This window comes from Geotrypetes seraphini, chromosome 9 (assembly GCF_902459505.1).
Source record: "Geotrypetes seraphini chromosome 9, aGeoSer1.1, whole genome shotgun sequence".
Taxonomy (NCBI): domain Eukaryota; kingdom Metazoa; phylum Chordata; class Amphibia; order Gymnophiona; family Dermophiidae; genus Geotrypetes; species Geotrypetes seraphini.
The window spans coordinates 134,381,003-134,404,062 of record NC_047092.1 but is presented as its reverse complement, the minus strand read 5'-3'; the positions used below and the strand labels follow the sequence as shown (position 1 = coordinate 134,404,062).

General features: G+C 44.0%; 1 protein-coding gene across 1 annotated transcript in view; it reads left to right on the top strand.

Annotated features, from left to right (window-relative positions):
* ITM2C (integral membrane protein 2C) overlaps nt 1–23,060 on the top strand; it is a 117,270-nt gene that overhangs the window by 59,685 nt on the left and 34,525 nt on the right. The window contains exon 2 of the mRNA XM_033959171.1: nt 11,550–11,687. Within this exon, the coding sequence (XP_033815062.1) occupies nt 11,550–11,687 (138 nt within the window). The remainder of the gene's footprint in view (nt 1–11,549; nt 11,688–23,060) is intronic.

The window sequence follows — 23,060 nt, the reverse complement described above, 5'->3', positions numbered from 1 at the left end:
GCACGGACCAACAAAACCCTTGTCTCCCCTCCCCTTCACATATATCCCCTCTACTATCAAGAAAACTGAACAAGCCAAGTTATTATAGAATGCTACATAGAAATATCATGCAAACAGAATACCGCAGTCCCCAGTTATGTCTCTAGCAGGATATATAATTCAAATCTGATATATTCTAATGACAAAATAGAAATAAAATTATTTTTTTCTACCTTTTGTTGTCTCTGGTTTCTGCTTTCATCTTCTTTTCACTCTTTTCCTTCCAGCATCTGCCCATTCCATCCAATGTCTGCCCTCTCCCCCTTCCATATGTATCTGACTTCTTTCTATGCCCCTCTTCCTTGTCCATCCTCCTCTCTCCTTTTTACATCATTCATTCCAGCTTCACTGCCTTCTTCATTTTTATCTCTCCTACACCAGATCTAGCATCTTTATCCCTCTCTCATTTCTCTGCTGACCCCCTTTCCAGCATCAATTTCTCTCTACTTTCTCATTCCTCTCTCTCCCCTTTCTCTCATCTGATCTCTCCCTTCCCCTCCTGTAATCTCCCTGCCAGCTGTTTCCTTCCTTTTTTCTTTCTCCCTACCCTCCTTCCTTTTTTTCCTTCTCCCTTCCCTCCTCCCTCTATCCAACATTAACTCTCTTCCCATCCCTCTCCCTCCTCCCCTCCCAGCAGCATCTCTCCTTCTTCTCCCTTCCCTCCTCCCTCTATCCAACATTAACTCTCTTCCCATCCCTTTCCCTCCTCCCCTCCCAGCAGCATCTCTCCTTCTTCTCCCTTCCCTCCTCCCTCTATCCAACATTAACTCTCTTCCCATACCTTTCCCTCCTCCCCTCCCAGCAGCATCTCTCCTTCTAACTCCCTTCAAGTCCAGTAACAGCTCTCCCTTTTCCAGACCTTCCCAGCCTCCTACAGTGGCTTCCTCCCCTTCCAGCAGCTCTCGGTATTTGCCTGCAGGAAATTGCCGGTAAATCACTTCCCTGGCAAATTGGAGAGCTGGTGGGAGAGGAGGAAGTCACTGTGAAGGGTCCCCAGGATCTTGTTCGCACACGCTGACCATCTCCCTCCACCTGCACCTGAATCTGCAGCTCTCTCCGGTCTAATCGCAACTTCCCCGCGGCCCTCTTCAGCAACTCGGCAGGGGTGGCGATCAAGAGATGCTGCCGACGTCGGAACCTTCACTCTCTGAGTCCCGCCTATTTTGTTTCAACTTCCTGTTTCCGAACAGGCGAGACTCAGAGAGGGAAGGCCCCGACGTTGGCAGCCTATCTTGATCGCCTGAGGCTGGGAGGAACATTAGTCGAGAGGAACCGCAGTCGGCAGGAAATTTAACTGCCGACTTGATCTCGCCGGCCCTGCGCGGACCGGCAGAAATTTTCTGCGGACCGGCACCGGTCCGCGGACCGGCGGTTGAAGAACTGTGCTGTAGCGGGTCGTGTTTTCTTCCAGAGCAATGCAAGCAGAAGCTCAGATGACAGACTGTGGGTCGGACCAAAGTTGGAAATTCTTCCTGTTTCTGTTACATTGAAATTGGGTATCACGCTACACATTGAGTTCTCTTCCAGAGTTTTGGGTATCATCTCGGACTCATCCCTTTCATTTTGTGAGCAGATAAATTCGTTAGTGAGAAAGTGCTTCTTCAGTCTGCGTATTCTGAAAAAAGTTAGATCACTATTCTATCCGGAACATTTCTCATTGTTAGTTCAGTCCACTGTGCTTGCTCAGTTGGACTATTGTAATTCTATGTATCTGGGTATCAAGCAAGGCAGCTTGCAGCGCCTTCAGTTGTTACAAAATACGGTGGTGAAACTTATTTCCGGGAAACGAAAGTTTGATCATGTTTCTCCTTTGCATAGAAAACTTCATTGGCTTCCTGTCTGTTACAGGATCCAATTTAAATGCACAAGCAATATTTTAAAACTTCTTTATGGAATATTTGACCCTTGGATTCTTTTATGTTGGAATGCATACAGACCTTGCTATGTGAGGAGTACACAGAAGTATAAATTATCATTTCCCTCTCTTAAGGGAATTAAATCAGCTGGGAAACTTTGTCAGTCTTATATTTTCAAGCTGATTGAGATTTGGAATGGACTACTGGGTTCTATTAGAACGATAGGCCATTTACAATTGTTTTGGAAAACCTTAAAATCTTTGCTTTTTTCACAAGTTTACCTACACTACCCACTAATCAATAACAATTCAAGATCTATTTTTATGATAGTTTCTAATTTAAACTTTACTACTGTTATTTCTCATCATTTTATGTATATTCTGGTCTCCTGACTATTTGTAAACCAAGTCGAGCTGCAATGAGAGATGACTCGATATATAAACCGAAGACTAGATTAGATTAGAAATTATAGCCCAGCTGGCTCCCACAGCCTAGCATTACCTCCAAGTGCTCGGCTCAGTGGTGGCAACTACACAAGTAGTTCCTTGGGCAAAGGCACATTTCATGACCTTAGAACTACAGGGTTCTAAGTGACAATTTTCAGTATTTTAACTTCCAGGTTCTATCTGACATGTAGATGTTACAACACTCACGAGGATTTATTGCAACTTAACCGTTCCTTCATTTCATAAGAAATTACATGGTTCTATGTACAGAAATTAGTCTGTGCATGGGATTACAAGGTTCTAACTGCGAGCCAACAGCATTTGGATACCAGCCTTTATGGTTGGAGAGATCATTGCAAGGTCCATCCAGTTCAGAGAAAATGATTGCCTTCTCAGAAGAAGTGGTCGATCAGTCAGCTAGAGCTCAGAGTCATTCACCTAGTGCTTCAGATGCTGGTTAGCACTCTCAAAGGCAAAACAGTCAGAGTCTTCTTGGACGATGCCATGGCAGTGGCCTATGTAAATAGGCAGAGAGATCCAAAAGTGCCCCCTGAAATTGTAAGTCTTTAGATTATTTTGTTGGTCAAAGATTTGCCTACAGGCTCTCTGTCTTATCATTCCTCTGTAACTCTCCCACCTGAGTATTGTGTATAGATGCTTTTGTCCAGTTTGTCTGTTTTAACTAGATTGTAAACACTTTCGAGCAGGGACCATATATTCCATGTTTTTGGTGTACATCACTGCGTATGTTTGGTAGTGCTATAAAATTGGTTAATAGAAGTAGTATGGCTTTAAGAGTGTGATGTTGCAAGGCTGAGTGGAGAAGAGCGCTATCTTTGGGGAATCACCTTTCCCCCTTTCTTTTTGCCAGGGAAATCCCTTTGCTCTGATCCCTAAGCTGTACTTCTGAATCTTACATTGTCTTGCATTGTCCTTCATTTTAAAAGCTATATCCTGTCTTTAGGTGGTTGAGAAGAATTATATCAAGATTGTATTTTTGTATTCTGAAAATTTCTGAATCACGAGTGTTTCACAATTATACCCTTTGTGTGTTTTCTTGCCTAATGTTGCTCGATCTTCTGCACAGGGTTTCTCTTTCATATTGCATCATTCCTGTTATTTCATACCTTTCTGTCCTGGGAGGATCTCCTACAACAAGGGACTGAGAGTCAGTGTTTTTCAGGTAGCTGAAATAGAGCATGAATCAGTTTCCAAGGTTGTGTAAGAGGTTGCAAGGCTGTAGAAATCAGAAATTGACAAGTGATCATGTTTCCTATATGAAAATACATACCGTATATACTCAAATATAAACTGGGATTTTAGGGCCAAAAAATTGGCCCAAAATTGGGGGTCCTGGTTTATATTCGGGTCAATGCCCCCTCCCAGAATTTTTTAAGGCTGCCGTTGCCAGTCTCTTCCCACCTCCTCCTCCCTGCCCTATCTTCCTACCTCTGCCGATCTGGTGGAGATGCAGCGGGTCCTCTGCCGATCGTTGGTGGGGTGCAGCGGGCAGGAGCAAGCTTTCTGAATTCCTGCCCAGCTGCTAACCAGCTGTACGGATCCACTTAGTCCATCTCAGCGGCATGAGCAGCAGTGCGATTTGGCGCTGCTTCTTGGCGCTGAGCGACTTCCTTACTGGCTCCCACGAATTCACGGGAAGGGTGCTGGGCGCGGAGCCTGGCAGGGGAGGGGTGGAAGGAAGGGAGCTGGGTACAGCGCCTGACAGGGCAGGACACTTGAATATTAAGCTGCCCGACTTATATTTGAGTCAACCATTTTTCCTCCTTTATGGTTGGAAAAAGGAGGTCTTGACTTATATTTGGATTGACTTATATTCAAGTGCATACAGTAAAAAGTATAACATTGGGCGGTTTCCCATTCTGACCTTTTAAAGTCTTGAACATTTAAAAGCCTAACATATTGTTCAGACATTTAAAGCATTATATACTTTGTAGACCTCTGTGTATGGCTCGGGTTTATTGTATGTTTCTCCCTCTGATTTAATATCCTTAGTGAAATGGAAGGATCGAGCCTTTTCAGTGACAGTTCTAAGGGTTTGGAATAAGTTGCCAGATGAATTGTGCCTGGAAAATACTTTGTTGGCATTTTGGAAGTAACGCAAGAAACCAAAAACTTCAAGCCCTTTTATAGATATATTAAAGGAAAGAAACCAGCAAGGGAGGCAGTGGGTCCTCTAGATCAGTGTTTTTCAACCGCTGTTCCGCGGCACACTAGTGTGCCGCGAGATGTTGCCTGGTGTGCCGCAGGGCCGCCGGGCCCGGAGCTGACAGGGGGCCCGAGGCAGGGGCGCCAGTAGCTCGCCAAGGCAAAGTGAGTCGATCACCCAGGACTCACTTTGTCTTGGCGATCTAGTCTTCTTCTCCCCGATGTCAATTCTACAGTCGGAGAGGAAGTTCGGGCCAGCCAATCGCTGCCTGGCTGGGCGGAACTTCCTTTCCGATTGTAGAATTGACGTCAGGGAGAGCATGCGTCGGCGTCGGCTTTGGGCCTGTTATCCATTGGTGGGTCCTGTTCCCCGATGGCAGCGGCAGTGGCAGTGGCTTGGGGAACGGCAGGGAGAAAGAAAGAAAGAAAGGGGGCAGGCAGGGAAACAGAAGGAAAGAAGAGAAACAGAAAAAAAGAAAGAAAGGTCAGGGAGAGAGGAAGAAAAAGTTGGGGGAGGGAATGAGGTGTGGAGGAGAGAAAGCATACAGGCTGATAGAAGGGAAGAAAGATTGGATGCACAGTCAGAAGAAGAAAGTGCAACCAGAAATCACCAGACAAGGTAGGAAAAAATGATTTTATTTTAAATTTAGCAAAGTGGAGGCAGTATTACCACAGTTTTCAAAGGAATTTGCCCAAATAACTTAATAGTTAACTGGGTAAATTCCCAGAGATGAAAACTTCCCTTCACTTACTATGCACAGTTCTGAATTTATATCTGCTGTCTATATTTTACAATATGGTCACCTTTTACTAAACCGCAATAGTGGTTTTTAGCGCAGGGAGCCTATGAGCGTCAAGAGCAGCGCTGGGCATTCAGCGCAGCTCCCTGCGCTAAAAACTGCTATTGTGGTTTAATAAAAAGGATGGAGGGTATATTTGTCTATTTTTGTATGCTATAAAATCCAAATACAGAGAGAGACTGAGAGCTGTTGACGAAGAGCTACGTGTGTGTCTTTCTTCGATTCCAGCCAGAATATCAGCTTTGTGTTCAGCCAAACAGGCCCAGGTTTCGTACTGAATAAAGTATTTTATAATTTTTATTTCGTAATAAAGTAATTATAAAATACTTTCTTTGTGTTTATTTGATTCCTATTCAAGAGAATTACTTTATATATAGTCAATATAGGCAGAGAGTTAAATTTTTTAACATTTTCTAATGGTGGTGTGCCTCGTGATTTTTTTCATGAAACAAGTGTGCCTTTGCCCAAAAAAGGTTGAAAAACACTGCTCTAGATGACCAAGGAAAAAAAGGGTCAATTAAAGAAGACAAACAGGTTGCCGATAGGTTAAATTCATTCTTTGCCTCTTGTCTTTACAAATGAGGACACTACAACAATGCCAGAAACAAAGAGGATATTCGCCGGAAGCATAGAGGAGAGGCTCGCAACAGTACATGTGGGGTTAGACATGATATACTTTCATATTGATAGACTTAAAAGTGACAAGGCCCTGGACCGGACGGTATTCACCCAAGAGTATTAAAGGAACTTAAGATAGAAATAGGAGAACTTTTACAATCCTTAGCTAACATGTCAATCAGAACCGGGCAAATACCTGAACACTAAGGATAGCAAATGTCATCCCAATTTTCAAGAAAGGATCAAGAGGTGAACCGGGAAACTATAGACCTGTGAGTCTCACATCGGTTCCTGGGAAGATAATTGAAGCACTAATTAAAGATACCATAGTACAACACCTGGAAGAGCACAACCTAATAAGTGCTAGTCAACACGGCTTCAGGAAAGGGAAGTCATGTTTGACAAATTTAATTCAATTTTTTGACAAGGTGAAAAAGCAAATCGACAGTGGAGACCTGGTGGACATAATTTACTTGGACTTCCAGAAGGCGTTTGACAAGGTCCCGCACGCAAGGCTTATGAGTAAATTACTGAGTCATGGAATAGGAGGAGAAGTGCACAGATGGATCGGCAAATGGCTAGAGAACAGAAAACAGAGGGTGATCATAAATGGGAAATTCTCGGATTGGGAGAAGGTGACTAGTGGCATGCCCCAGGGCTCGGTTCTTGGGCCCATCTTGTTCAATATTTTTATAAATGACCTTGATGAGGGAACGACATGCAATATAATCAAGTTTGCAGATGATACAAAGTTATGTCGGGGGGGGTTGGCTCTCCAAGGGACTGCGAGGATCTTCAGAAGGATCTGAATCAGCTGGAAAAATGGGCGATAAAGTGGCAAATGAATTTCAATATAGACAAATGCAAGGTGATGCATCTGGGAAAGAAGAACAAAGAACCTGAATATAGATTATTGGGAGTGACATTAACCGAATGCGAACAAGAAAGGGACTTGGGGGTCCTGATAGACAGAACCCTAAAACCATCGGCTCAATGCGCGGTGGCAACAAAGAAAGCAAACAGGATGTTGGGCATGATTAAAAAGGGGATCACAAGTAGGTCGGAGGACATCATAATGCCACTTTACAGAGCAATGGTCAGACCACACTTAGAATACTGTGTCCAGTACTGGTCTCCATACCTCAAGAAAGATATAACTCTGCTGGAGAGGGTGCAGAGGCGAGCCACGAAACTAGTCAAAGGTATGGAGAATTTGAGCTACCAGGAACGCCTCAGAAAACTGGGACTGTTCACCCTCAAAAAGAGAAGATTGCGAGGGGATTTGATAGAGACTTTTAAAATATTAAAAGGATTTGACATAATAGACCAGGAAGAAACATTACTGACATTTTCAGACGTGACACGGACAAGAGGTCATAGCCTGAAACTGTGTGGCAGCAGGTTCAGGACAAATGTCAGGAAGTTCTTTTTCACACAGCGAGTAGTGAGCGCTTGGAATGCTCTCCCAGATGAGCTTGTGGCGGAGACTAATGTTCAGGGTTTCAAGCGCAAGTTGGATGCACACCTTCTTGCAAATCATATCCGGGGATACGGGAAACCCGGGTCTTCAACAAGGAGCACCTAACTGGGCCTCCGCGTGTGCGGATCGCCGGACAAGAAGGACCTAGGTCTGATCCGGTGAAGGCGTTTCTTATGTTCTTATGTTCTTAAGTTAGTCTTGAAGATAATGTCTATCCTCAAACGGGCTTTAATTTCTGACTGAGTCTGCTGTAATTTTGCATGATTGAGTTTATGGGCATTGTATGTGTTGAGTTCTTTTAAATTTTTTTATGTTGTAAACTGCCTTGATTGACTTTTAAGCAAAGTATTTTTGCTTTTGCTTTGCATATTACCCTAAAAAAGAACTATGCATATACATTTATTTTTGTTATTTGATGCATGTTCTATAAGTGGGCAACTTCATTTGTCCTTATGCCGTGTAATGAGAGTATTGGTAAGCCATACTTTTATATGCCATAGACCTAGAGTAACTGCTGTAACATAAATGTGACAGGGATGTACATAACTTACAGTATTCTTTCAGTTTTGTTTATGAGAGGCCTTGTATACCCCCTCCTCCGTTTCATTTAAGCTCATTGCTACAAACTAGTGTAGAAGCTGATTATGCTTTGAGAAAGAGTTTTTATTAATGGTTGGAGTGATACCTTGATTGGACGGTTAAGAAAGGGGGGTTCACAATCCCTTTCTACACAAATTGCAATGTTTTGTTGACCAGAGGACTGATTACTCTGCCTAACATTTATTAGGTTGAGTTCCTGACGCAGGCCTGAGATCAAAACTTGTTTGGCTGAAAGTAAGTTTGTATGAAAAAAGGTACTGAATGACTGTTTTATTTTTATCAATGGCCTATCGTCAGGGCCTTCAGAGACTGCAGTGAATCTCCAGCCCAGCCATGCCTTTTTTTTTGTCTATTTTTTGCTTGATGCAGTTTGATTGGTTGAGCAGGCAGTTCTAACCATATAACGTCAACCCATGTATAACTCTAAAGAATAGATTTCAGAAAGGTGGTAGTGATACAGAAGTCAAAAGGAGAAGCAGCAAATGTTATAGGCAATTCTCAGAAAGAGACTAAGAAATGACATTGTTTAGCACAAAGAGGTGAGCACATTAATCTTGGTTAAAGTACCTATTGCACTAATATTTGTTTAGCACAGAAGTGTCCACCTTCAGTCCTTGAGAACCTCAATCTAGTTGGGTTTTCAGAACTTCTCCAATGAATATGCATGAGATGATTTGCATGCACTGTCTCCATTGTATGCAAATAGGTTCCATGCATATTCATTGTGGAAATCCTGAAAACCTGACTTAGTGAGGGCCAAAGTTGGGCATTCCTGGTTTAGCTTATCTACTGAATCCCCTGCTATAAATGTCACTGCACGCCACTGATTTTTATGTATACATTTTTGATGTGAATAAAGTTTATTTTGCATTTGTGTTACTGGTTTTCCACTGCTCTCTGGTGGATGATATACAGTACAGAAGAATTCGCTTCTCGCTTTCTCTGATCTGTGATATACACAGGCCTCCTCTTTTCCATTAGTCTACTTGTTGTTTATAGGCCACCTTTTGAGGCATCAATGTAATTCACAGGCTTCTTCAGTATCTGTTTGGGCCAGAGAGTTTGTTTTTACTGGTAGGCAATATTTAGGATAAAAGATGTTCACAAAAAGCAGTCTGAGTAGAGGAATGTTCTGCATTATTATGAACACATGCAGTCACTTCTGATGGCACCTGGTGTATACATTCTGCCATCTCCATAGTAGTTCTGCCCGATTCACCAATTTTCTTTGGTGAATCAAATCAATTACCAAAAAAATTGGACTCACCGATTCAGTGACCAACCCCACCCCTACCCCTCCCTTGAGACTTGCCATACTTCAGGGCCTCCTAAAGTACCAGCAATATACTTCCAGAGGTATGATTGATTGGAGGTTTCTCTATGGCAAGCACTCTTGCTATGTTAATTTTCTATTGCTGTTCTCTTTTCCTCCCTTGATTCCCCAACTCTTTGCTTAAAGTGATACTTGGGAAGGGCTTCGACGGAAACGCCAATAATTTGGTACATGAGGACAGTGCTGGGCAGACTTTTACTGTCTCTATCCCGCAAATGTCTAGACAAGATGGTTTTGATAGCCTGGAGTGAGCTTTAATGGCAACTTCAGTAGTTGGAACCTAAAGATAGTACTGGGCGGACTTCTATTTCTACGTAGGGAGGGGGTTGTCAAGACTGACTATGGAATGGAGGGAGGGAGGGTTGTCAGGACCAGCTCTACTGCTTTGGGAAGGAGGAGGTTGTCAGAACTGACTTTGCTGCTTCGGGAACAGAGGGAGGGAGGGAGATATGTGGCTGCTGCTGATGCCTCTGGGGCTGGAGGGAGGGAGGGGGGGGGTCCACTTTGGACGTTGACTGAGGAGCGCAGGAGACTATTTTTTATCTTTTTTTGCCAACAGTTTTTTTCTGGTTGGTTGAGAGTGCTGGCTAATTGACTACTGGTTATCTGTATAGGAGAACAATGGCAACAGTGGAGACTGAATATTGACCTGTACACACACAAAAAAAAATTGCCTTGCCGAAAGAGAGCATGGGCTTAGCTGACTTTTTGACAGGTGGCCTCATTTCCTCATCCTTGTGAGGAACTGCACTGAATACTGATGGAAAGGACTGAATTGTCAATGCACACATTGCTCTGTTCCATTTTTGCTGCCATCTGCAGTAATTACAAAGTAAATTCAAGGTTCTTAATGCTCTCCGTGTTAAAGGATTGCAGATTCACTACAAATAGCTCCAGTCAGCAACATCTAAAATCTAGGTAGTGCATATACCGGATACACACTACTAAATTTCTGAATGATGGAAACTCTGCTGACTCATCATAGGCTGCCACAGCTCTGCCCTCCAGCAGACCTTTACACTGCCCCTGTGATCCATTCTTCCTTGGTGTTCCTGCATTCTGAAGCTCTGATGTACAAAGCAGCTCATTTTGACTGAAATAGTTTTGAGGTGAAGGAAAATGATGGCTACCCTGTTGAATATGCTGCTGATTAATTGACAGATAATTACTGGCAGTTAGTGCCCCATTGAAATAAGTAATATTTGATACCAGCCTTTTCTGTGCTCCCTGAGATGACAAAGGACCTGGTTCAGCCTCCTTGGCAGTTTATGGACTGGGGGGGAGGGAATTTGTGGAGGAGGGAGGGGGTCCGGGTCAATCCTGCGCTCTTCTCCTGCTGGGGCGGGATACTGAGGGGGTCAGCTGCCCATCGGTCGGCCTCGCTCCAAGCCCGGCTAGAGCTGATGGTTACTGGCCGTCTCTGACTCTTGTCACCATCCATCTTGTTTCTTCTTTAACTCCCCCGGGAAGGAGAGAGTGCACGCGTCAGGCTGGAGCTTTGAGGCAATGAGCGCAAGCCTCCAGCCCTTCTCCAACCACCTCCTCTTGCTGTCCCTTCTGGGGGGTTGTTATTTAGATGCTTCCCCGAACACTGGGAACCAATCTGTGCAAAGAACAACGAAGGGTTGCACACGGTCTTGCTCCCTGGCTGGCTTGGAAGACCAAGGCAATGGCACCACCGCTTCTGTCCAGACTAGGGCTTATTTTGGGTGTAGGGCTTATATTAAAACCTACCCCGAAAATCATGCTAGGTCTTATTTTCGGGGTAGTTATTTTGAGCGCCATTACCAAATATTTGGACAAGTAGAAATGCATAAGGAGTTGAATAGTTATTCAAGAGAGTTATTATTTGCCTGAATAGTTATTCAATAGAGAATATCAGCATTAATCAGATAACTTTCGGGGCCCACTGAAGACATGGATATTTGGTGGCAGTAACCAAATATGGCCTGGCACTGAATATGGGTCCCTAAATTTGCCTGTGGTGGTCAAACACTGATCACCATGACTGAGTATTGACTGATCTGTTTTTTTTTGTGCAACATGTACAATTTCACAACTATGAATAAAACTGTAAATTTAAACATTGGTGTTAAATTCCTTTGTCATGATTATTCAAACTGTTCTGACTTCCTTCTCTAATAGCTCAATATACTCTTTCAGCTTCCTTTATATATGATTAACGTTGCTTCTGAATCTTTCTTTTAATAGGAGGAACAGCCTCCATCCGTACAGACCCGGAAGTCTTCACACCGTGTCCTGTGCTATCTGATTGTGGGCCTGCTTGTCTTACTCCTGGGACTGGTGTTTGCATGCATGTATGTGTACAGACATATCCTAATTGACCAGGTACAGTACCACAGAAAATTTCAACTACAACTTCTCTGTAAGCAGCTCTACTGAGAAAATAAATCTATCTTTTTTTTTTAACTGTCCATGTCTTTTCCCTCTGGGCTTCCAGTTCATTTGGAACCAGGTGATGGAAGACTTTATTTGGATTTCTCTCCTCATTTTCTGTGTTCCCTCCATCATTGTAGCAATAGTCCTTGAAGAGGAGCCATCTAGAATCCTTTAGTCCTGGTCATAAATATGGATATTAGGTGGTGCACTTGTGCAATGACTGGCTTCAACTCCCCAGTCCCCAGCATGCTTTTTTTTGTTTTTTTTTTTTAGCTTGCACAAGTATTGTTGATTGTCTTCAATGAGCACTTAATGTTATAATTAGTATACGATATTGTATAATTTATCAAACGTCCATTTTTGAAAATGACCTATTTGGACGTTTTGCCCATTTTTGAATACAAAAATGATCATGCTCAAAATGTCCTAATCCAGACCATTTGGATGTAGGAGGGGCCAGCATAGTAACGGATTGACCACATAGACGTCTCAACAGAGCAGTGGGGCACCTTAGAGGGCACTGCCGTGAACGTCACTGAAAGGGTGTCAGATGTATGTTTCACCATAATCCCCTTATAATTTAAGGTGAGTCCCTCCAAACTCCCCCAAAACCTACTATACCCACTTGTGTACCACCCCAATAGCCCTTTTGGCTGCAGGTAGCACCTTTATGGTAGTATAGTAGGATTTGGGTGGGTTTTGATGGGCTCATACTTAATACCATAGATCAGGGGTGTCAAAGTCCCTCCTTGAGGGCCATAATCCAGTCGGGTATTCTGGATTTCACCAGTGAATATGCATGAGATCTATTAGCATACAATGAAAGCACTGCATGCAAATAGATCTCATGCATATTCATTGGGGAAATCCTGAAAACCCAACTGGATTGTGGCCCTCGAGGAGGGACTTTGACACCCCTGCCATAGATATTGTGGTTAGAGCAGTGATTCCCAACCCTGTCCTGGAGGACCACCAGGCCAGTTGGGTTTTCAGGATAACCCTAATGAATATGCATGAGAGAGATCAGCATATAATGGAGGTACCAGGCATGCGAATCTGCTCTATGCATATTCATTAGGGCTATACTGAAAACCTGACTGGCCTGGTGGTCCTCTAGGACAGGGTTGGGAACCACTGGTTTAGAGTGTCTTATGGGCTTGGGTCCTCCTCTCTATGGTTCACTAACCCACCCATCAGGCTACTTAAGACACCTGTGTGATGTTCTATAAGGTTTTCCCATACCAGATGATGCTGTTGTAGAGCCAGATATTTACCTTTTCTCATTTTTATGTGGTGGAAGGGGGGGTCTCCTGGGGGAATGTGGGGGTGTCTTACCTTGATGCTTGTTGAGATGGAGGTGGAGGAGTAGTTACTATGAGGACAGAAATTGTTTTTTTCTATCTCCCCAGAGGAAATGGCAAGAGGTACTGAGCTTAATTTGCAGTAGGGGACTATTGTGAGGAACTGATTTAACTGTGAAGGTATCTGGGCACTGTAAAATCTTACCTAAGAAGAGTTGGAATCATCATCAGTGGAGACTTTAAACAGAGGATCGTCTGATAGAGTTGCCTAGGATTCTATAAAAATAAGAGTTCCTGTTTGAAGGAAGGGAATGGGAGCTAGAATATCTCTTGAACTTTATTTAATCTAGGGGCCTAATTTACTAATTTGTGCTAAGGTTTTGCATTTATTGCAATGTAATTGCCAAATATTAAGACATAAGTCTATAACATCTATATTAACTATTAGAGGTGTTCTTAGCGGCTTCCCATTTACTTAAAGCAAAGAACCTTGAGTATTGTGCTCAGTTCTGGTTGCTGTATCTCAAAAAAGATAATAGCAGAATTAGAAAAGGTTCAAAGAAGAATGACCAAGATCATAAAGGGGATGGAGCTCCTCTTGTATGAGGAAAGACTAAAGAGGTTAGGGCTCTTCAGTTTGGAAAAGAGATAGCTGAGAGGAGATATGATTGAAGTCTACAAAGGATCCTGTTTCCACAGTGGCCAATTCAGGTCCCAAGTACCTGGCAAAAACCCAAATAGTAGCAACATTCCATGCTATCGATCCGAGGGCAAGCATGGGCTTTCTCCATATTTGTCTCAGTAGCAGACTATGGACTTTTCCTCCAGGAACTTTTTTAAAACCCAGCTACACTGTCTGTTGTTACCACATTCTCTAGCAACAAGTTCCAGAGCTTAATTATTCTCTGAGAGAAAAATATTTCCTCCTATTGGTTTTAAAAGTATTTCCCTGTAACTTCATTGAGTGTCTCCCAGTCTTTGCAGTTTTTGATGGAATAAAAAATTGATTCACTTGTACCCGTTCTACACTACGGGTACAAGTGAATCTGTTTTTCACTTCATCAAAAGTTTGGAGCTTGGTGCTCAGAGTTCCCTCTATTTTGGGACCTCCACCTGGGAGAGGACACAGACTCATAGGGTGGAAGTCTAGTGCTAGCAGGATCAACCTTCATTTGATGGCAATAATTGTATTAAGCAGGATATAAGGGGGGCCCATAACCCAATGTGTATGAGATACCCCTTGCTTGGGAAACCTGAAAAGACACTAATATATAGATAATAAAAGATGAAGCTGAAGGATATAGAAATGCTTCAGAGTTCAGAGACAGCTGGAGATTCAGAATGAGGCTTGGAATAATACCATTCAAAAACTACAGGAGGCTGTTAGGGTTGTGAGGAAACAGGGCTACGAGCAAGTAAACAATAGTATCAGCTTCTGCAGGCATGGGTGGGGATGGAATGGATCTTAGTGGATACGGTTTAGATTCCATTGGGGATGGGTATAAGGTTTCCATATTTGTGAAGTGGAAAAAAAGGACACATGACCCCGCCCCCAGAAGCTAGTTTTAAATAATTTAAACATCAGCACCTTGCATGCAGTCTCATACATATTTTATTTCTTTATAAATATAATCCACACCAACTACTGAGTCTGACTCTTTCACATAGACCAGGGGTGTCAAAGTCCCTCCTCGAGGGCCGCAATCCAGTCGGGTTTTCAGGATTTCCCCAATGAATATACATGAGATCTATTAGCATACAGTAAAAGCAGTGCATGCAAATAGATCTCATGCATATTCATTGGGAAAATCCTGAAAACCCGACTGGATTGCGGCCCTCGAGGAGGGACTTTGACACCCCTGACATAGACGGTCCTCCTCCAGGTCCCACGATATAACCAGGAAGATTTCCACTAACTTTCTACATGATCCTTTTTACTACGCCCTCACTCCCTCTACAGTATTCCCAGTTCCCTCAACATGGAATTGAATCTTCGGGCAGCCAGCAGCGCAATGAGATGAGCCTGCTGCCGTAAGCCTGCCCTGGAAGTCATCTCTCTGCAGTGACTTCTGTATCCAGGACCTGTAGAGATTCGGCTACTGGGGCAGGCTGATGGAAGCAGGCTCACCTCATTACTGCTGTCAGCTGCTGAAAGATTCAATTGTAGCAGTTAGGGAGGAGGTAGGTGGAGGAGTGGGGAAAACTGGCTCTGCCAAACTGGGTAGACGTGCGAGCTGGCTAAACCCGGATAGAAAAAAACATCCAGACACCCAGATAGTCCTCTAAAAAGACGACACCTCCAGGTTTCCCCGGACTTATGGTAACCCTATTTATGTTTATTAAAACCTTTTCTATGCCACTTACACTTATCTAAAGATCTAAGTGGTTTACCAAAATAATATCATAATAGAAAATACGAATGGGAACATCATAAATAGAAAACAATTCAATCTTATCCATACAAGTCTCAGTAAACATCATTCATAAATATTAAATCCCCAGCACACAGTTTCAGCTGCTAATTATGAAGGCCAAAATCCATTCTAAAATAAAAAGATTTTAAAAGAACTTAAATCTGAGAGATCGAGATGGTGGCTGCACACTGGTGAGCTGCAGTGCTTCTCTCTTACCTTTTGGAGAAAGCTTTGCTTTTCATCTAAATGAAGCACAAAGGATAGAGGCAGGCAAGAAGACTCAGGCTGCAGCTTCCCCTAGCATCTGGACCAGTCAATTCATTTGTGACTTTTGCTGAAAGACAGGAAAATGTTCCGTTGCTAGAGTAGGGCAGACAGCAGAAAAGGCAAGTTAGTTAGCGTTAAGCTAACTTAGGCAGCAGAACATTGGTGCAATGTCTGTTCAGCAAGTCTCTCCTGGGTCAAGTTTAATCAACTTTCAAGTTTAATTAATTTTAATATACCGACCATCGACGTGCACCTGACCGGTTTACAATGCTAAAAATAAAAAGTTAAAATAAATTTTTGTAGGGAGGGGGGAAATGTGAACATTAAATAGATAAATTACAAATACGAACATGAGCTTGAGGGTAAAGGGGGAGGGGAAAATTAATAATTACATAATTAAAAACAAATTAACTAAAGGGAAAGGGGGAGGATAAAACACAAGGAATAGGGACCGCTTCTTAAAAGCAGTTTGTGTTTATTTTGCAGACTGTTGGAAAGGAAATATTTAGACGCTATGGTATGTTTCTTGGAATAAGAACGTTTTTAATTTAGTCTTGTATTTGTCGAGTGAATTTTCGAGGTGGGGTTGAGGGGGCATGGCGTTCCTTAAAGTTGGAGCTACAGTGAAAAAGATAGTTTTTCTAGTGTAGTAGAATTCTTTGATGGAAGGTATGGTCAGTAAATTCTGATCAGCCGATCTAAGAGTCCGGGGAGGGCAAAAGGGGATGATGAGTTTATCAAGGAAAGATGGGAGACGCGAAAGTTTGATTTTAAAGACCAGCATTAAAGTTTTATATGTGATGCGGTGGGTGATGGGTAGTCAGTGAGCTTCTTGCAGAAGAGGAGTAACATGATCATATTTCCCAACCTTATAGATAAGTTTGATTGCCATATTTTGAATGAGCTGCAGACGACGTTATTCTTTTTGAGTAATTCCATTGTATAGGGAGTTGCAGTAATCTAAATGAGAAATGACCAGTGAGTGAATGAGGATTGTGATAGCATCAGTTTCAAGAATTGAGATTAAACAACGAATGAGCCGAAGTTTGTGGAAACAGATTTTTACGATGGAGCTTATCTGGTCATGGAAGGTTAAATCTTTGTCTAGAATAACTCCGAGCAATTTTATTTTTGATTCCATATTTACCGGGCAAGATTTAATAAAGATATGTTCATTTATCATATCATTGTTCCTGATCGGGAAAAGTATACCACAGGATTTATTGATGTTGAGAGAAAGTTTATTTATGCAGAGCCAGTCACTGACCTCTTCTTTTCTTCTCTCCTCAGGCCTTGGTGGCTGCTGGCTATATGCAGTGCACGAGGTTGGAGAAGAGAGGAGGTTCTTCTTGCTTGCCGCACAGCATGTGCCAGTAGATCAGGTGATTGGCATGACCTCAGCTTACCTCTACTGGCGCATGCTGTGCGTCTGATAACCGGCACCATTAGTGTGGTGTAGTGGTTAGATCTACAGCCTCAGCACCCTGAGGTTGTGGGTTCAAATCCTACACTACTCTTTGTGTCCCTGGGTAAGTCACTTAATCCCCCATTGTCCCAGGTACATTAGATAGAGTGTGAGCCTTGAGCCTACCAGGACAGATAAGGACAAATGCTTGAGTACCAGTTAGGTTATAAGTGGTATATAAATACTGAAAATAAATAACTGCCGCAGCTTTGGGTCCAGAACTCAAGTCCAGTCAGGGTGATTTCTTTTCCAGGCTGTTGCCACTGTCGCTCCGTCTCCTGAATGTAAAATCTGGACAAAAGATGGCAATTGAAAATGCCATTCAGATGCCCGATGGGAATGCCAAAAGGAGGACATGTCTGGGAAACTAAGACAAATAATAACATTAGATGGGCATGGATGGGTGAAATTTCTGTCCTGTGCCACTCACACATTATAGATTTACTCCTAACTGCCTGACAGATAATGCAGTTCAGTTAGCTGCACCTAATGTGGAGCAGTTAACACCTCAATATCTGTTGTGTTAACAGTTAAACTTTTGGAAATTATTTCTACATTACTTTTAATATGTGTTCTCTACCAATTCCATGCTTCCTTCTGTCTTTACTTGTTATTTTGCAGCAGTTATTGTGTGTTAATTCCTGTCTTAACAGTTTAATGCAGCTCAGTTAATAGACTAGAATTAGGTCTGGTCCTCTCATGTATCCACATAATATGTGGGAGAAATGGTATACCAGCAAAGTAAATATGTTGTTTGTTAATTTATTTTTATCATAAAAGTTAAATTTTAACAACAAATATTTATACTTACACATAAGTAAAAAAAATATTTCTGTCCAGACAGTTCTCCTCTTCCTCCCCCCCAAAAAAAATTCACTATCCCTTTCTTTATGAAGGGTTAAATGGTTTTGTCATAAAAGGTTGAACTTGCTAAAAGTGTATCCCAGTGGTTCCCAAACCTGTCCTTGAGGGCCCCTTGCTAGTCAGTTTTTTTAGGATATGAATGACTATTCATGAGATACTACCTCCAGGCAGGTTTGGGAACCACTGGTTTATCCAGAAACTCACATCTGTCTCTCAGGAGAAAGGCTGTTCCCTCTTTAGGGCCAGAAAGTAGTTTCTGTAAGCAGGGTCTCGAGCACTTACAGTAGAATCTCAGCTATTCAGCATCCGCGGGGATTGATGGATAATGGATAACTGTTTTTATCCCAGGACAAGCAGGCAGCATATTCTTGACTGATGGGTGACGGCACCGACGGAGCCCCGGTACGGACAATTTTAGAGTGATTGCACTCTAAGAACTTTAGAAAGTTCTAGCTCGGCCGCACCGCGCACGCGCGAGTGCCTTCCCGCCCGACAGAGGCGCGCGGGTCCCTCAGTTTCTTAGTTTCCGCGGAGCTAAGAAGTCGCACGTTTCAACGGCTGTTGAAAACTTTTTCCATTTTTCGCCTTCCCGCTCGCGTAAACGTCTTTAGAAGGTTTATTTCCTTCATTTTATTTTACTTTCTTTCTTAAAAAAAAAAAAAAAAAAAAAAACTGATTTAGTTTTCTTTCTTTTTTCGGTTTCGCCCCGGCGGGGCCTACTGCCACTATCGAAGCCTCGGCCTTCGATTTGGCTGAAGCCGTCTTCACATTCATGCCCCCTCAACCCGGGTTTAAAAAGTGCCAGCGGTGTGCACGGCCAATTTCACTGTCTGACCCACATAATTGGTGTCTACAGTGCCTTGGCCCGGACCATCAATCGTCTACCTGCACCCGCTGTGCGACTCTAAAGAAAAGAACTCTTAAAAATAGAGAGATTCAACAAAAACTTCTTTTCGGCACCGAGATGTCCGATACCACTCCGGCACCGACTTCGACTCCGGCTCAGTCGGCACCCACATCGTCGACACCACGCGATACCGCGTCGGTGTCGGCTCCTCCAGGTAAGCCGGCTAAGAAGCCTTCCCCGTTGGAGCGTCCTCCGGTCTCAATAGCAGCGAGCCCAATCCTGCAGACCTCGAGGCGCTCACGGAAGCGCTCCGCTCCAATAGAGGTGAGCCCCTCTACATCGGGTTCCTCATCCTCGGAGCGTAGAGCGGCACCGCAGGTACCGCAAAAGAAAAAGGCGGTACCGGTGCCTTCTCTCGAAGACCGTATTGCTGCTGTTCTAAAATTACAACTTAAAGAACAGTTAGAGCACATTCTGCCTTCACTCCTGGTACCGAGTCTTCCGGTACCAGTCCGGTCTGAGCCGCCGGTACCGACAGTGGATCGTCCTACTTTGTCAACTTCCACTTCGTCGGTACCGGTACAGTCTGTTTCCTCTGTCTCCATGCCGATTCTTGCACCGGAGCCGAGATCCCACCATCAAGCTGTTCAGACTTCGGCACCGGTGCATACAGTCACATCCCCCGGTACCGAGTCAGGCAGGTCAGGGAAATCTCATAGAAAATCCCATCACTTACAGTCTTCCACGCCGGATTCTCGGGACCGGAGCTTCCAAGTTCAAGACCCTGACTTGTGGGGCGACTCAGAAGACCCTCTCCTTTCTGAGGGAGAATGTTCTTCTGGTGAAGAGGACACCTCTGCCTTGGGGCCCTCCTCTAAACCAGAAGTATCTTCTTTTTCTTCCTTTTTAAAGGAAATGTGTGACTCTCTCTCTATTCCTTTGGAGGCTGAGTCACAGAAATCCAAAGCTTTTCTTGATGCTCTGGATTTTGATCAGCCTCCAAAGGAATACCTTAAGTTACCTCTCCATGATATCTTGAGAGAGACGTTCTATAAAAATTTGGAATCTCCCCTCACCATTCCTGGGGCTCCCCGAAAATTAGACTCTCTATACAGAGTCCTTCCTATCCCTGGGTTTGATAAACCCCAGTTACATCATGAGTCCCTTTTGGTCGAATCCACCCTCAAAAAGTCCAAGGGGGCTAGTGTGTATGCTTCTGTCCCTCCTGGCAGAGAGGGAAAGTCTATGGACAAGTTTGGGAAACGACTATACCAAAATGCAATGTTGGCGAATCGATCAGGGAATTATGCATTCCATTTCTCCTTCTACTTAAAGCAGCTTATTCAGAATATCTCTGCTTTTGAGAAATATCTCCCTGATCGGAAAAAGTCGGTTTTTCACCAAACTTGTTCTTCGCTTTTCCAGCTCCGGAAATTCATGGTTAGATCCATTTATGACACCTTCGAGCTGACCTCTAGGGCTACAGCCATCTCAGTGGCAATGAGACGGCTGGCCTGGCTTAGGGTTTCTGAACTCGATGTTAACCATCAGGATCGGCTAGCCAATGCACCTTGCCTAGGGGATGAGTTGTTTGGAGATTCCATGGACTCCACCACTCAAAAGTTATCGGCTCATGAGACTAGATGGGATACACTTCTTAAGTCTAAGAAGCCGCCAACAACCAGACCTTTTCGTCCACAATCCTCCTACCAGCGTAGATTTGTGGCTCGTCCTCTGCCTCAAGCTGCTCCCCAGCAACGACGCCAGAGACAACAAAGGCCGGCTGCTAGACAGCCTCAGCAACAACAACAGGTAAAACCTGCACCAGTGCAAAAGTCTACACAACCCTTTTGACTTAATTCTCCAGAACATAGCCAGTTTTGTTCCTTCTACCCAACTTCCACAACCTATAGGAGGACGCCTTACTTATTTCATAAGCCGTTGGGAACTTATCACGTCAGACCAGTGGGTCCTCAACATCATCCGCCACGGCTACTCTCTCAACTTTCAGTCACTACCTCCTCCAAGTCAACCAAAAGAGTCTGCTTCCAGTCCTCAATTAACCCTTCTTCTCCAAGAGGTTCAATCCCTCCTTCTTCTAAATGCCATAGAAGAAGTTCCCCTAGACCAGCAGGGGCAGGGGTTCTACTCCCGATATTTTTTAGTCCCCAAAAAAACAGGAGATCTCAGACCCATTCTAGATCTCCGCGATCTCAACAAATATTTGGTCAAAGAAAAGTTCAAGATGCTTTCTCTGGCCACTCTTTATCCTCTTCTCAATCAAGGCGACTGGCTATGTTCCCTCGATCTCAAAGAAGCGTACACTCACATACCAGTAAATCTGGCTTCCAGACAGTACCTACGCTTCATGATCAATCATTCTCATTACCAATACAAGGTGCTGCCCTTCGGCCTTGCCTCCTCTCCAAGGGTCTTCACCAAGTGTCTCATTGTGGTAGCGGCATTTCTACGCTCTCATCACTTCCAGGTCTTCCCTTACCTGGACGACTGGTTAATCAAAGCCACATCCGCTCAAGCAGTTCTTCTGGCCACCAACCAAACCATCTTGTTTCTACAAATTCTGGGGTTCGAGATCAATCTACCCAAATCTCATCTCATCCCTACTCAGAGACTTCAATTCATTGGAGCGATCCTGGACACACTCCTCATGAAAGCTTTCCTACCATCCAATCGTCTTCAGACCCTTCAGTCTCTATGTCAACAGGTACTTTCACTGCCTTCCATCTCAGCCAGGCAAATGATGGTACTCTTGGGGCACATGGCGTCTACAGTTCATGTCACGCCCCTCGCACGTCTTCACCTACGCACTCCTCAATGGACCCTTGCTACTCAGTGGTCCCAAGCGACGGATCCTTGCTCACGACACATATCTGTGACATCATCTCTTCGTCAGTCTCTTCAATGGTGGTTGGTATCCTCAAATCTATCCAGAGGTCTTCTGTTCCATCAGCCCCCTCATCACCTGGTTATCACCACCGACGCCTCTCTTTATGCATGGGGAGCTCACTTGAACGAGTTCCAGACTCAAGGTCTTTGGACAGCCCAGGAAAAGAAGCATCAAATCAATTTCCTGGAACTCAGAGCGATGTTTTATGCCCTCAAGGCTTTCCAACATCTTCTCTTTCCTCAGGTCCTCTTGTTGTGCACAGACAATCAAGTTGCGATGTACTACATCAACAAACAGGGTGGGACAGGCTCTCGCCTTCTATGCCAAGAAGCCCAAAAGATCTGGAATTGGGCCATAGATCACCATCTCTTCCTGAAAGCTATCTACATTCAGGGAACACAGAATTCTTTAGCGGACAAACTCAGCAGAATTCTCCAGCCTCACGAGTGGACACTCGATCCTATAACTCTGCAGTCTATCTTCACTCAATGGGGCACTCCTCAGATAGACCTCTTTGCAGCTCCTCACAATCACCAGCTGCCCCTCTTCTGCTCCAGACTTTACTCTCCTCACCGTCTGACAGCGGATGCTTTTCTCCTCGACTGGTCGAATCTGTTCCTGTACGCCTTCCCTCCTCTGCCTCTAATGTTGAGAACCTTATTCAAGCTCAAGAGGGAACGAGCCACCATGATTCTGATTGCTCCGAGGTGGCCCAGGCAACATTGGTTCTCCCTTCTACTTCAACTCAGTTCCAGGGAACCTTTTCTTCTTCCTCTGTTTCCTTCTCTGCTTACGCAACAGCAGGAAACCCTCCTTCATCCCAACCTCCAGTCTCTACACCTGACAGCTTGGTATCTCTCGGGCTGACATCTCATGATACTCTCTTATCTCAGCCTGTTCGTTCCATTCTGGATGCCTCCAGGAAACCAACCACTCTGCAATGTTACCATCAGAAGTGGACGAGATTTTCCTCCTGGTGTCTTCTTCATCATCTTGATCCCACTTCCCTGGCAGTGGAGACGTTGTTGGACTATTTGCTCTCTTTGTCTGACTCTGGCCTTAAGTCTTCGTCCATCAGAGTCCACCTCAGTGCCATTTCAGCTTTTCATGAGCCAGTCCATGGAAAACTTCTCTCAGCTCATCCCCTGGTGTCCAGGTTCATGCGTGGGCTTTTCAACGTGAAACCACCTCTTAAAGCCCCTCCTGTTATCTGGGATCTCAATGTGGTTCTTTCTGCTTTAATGAAGCCTCCATTT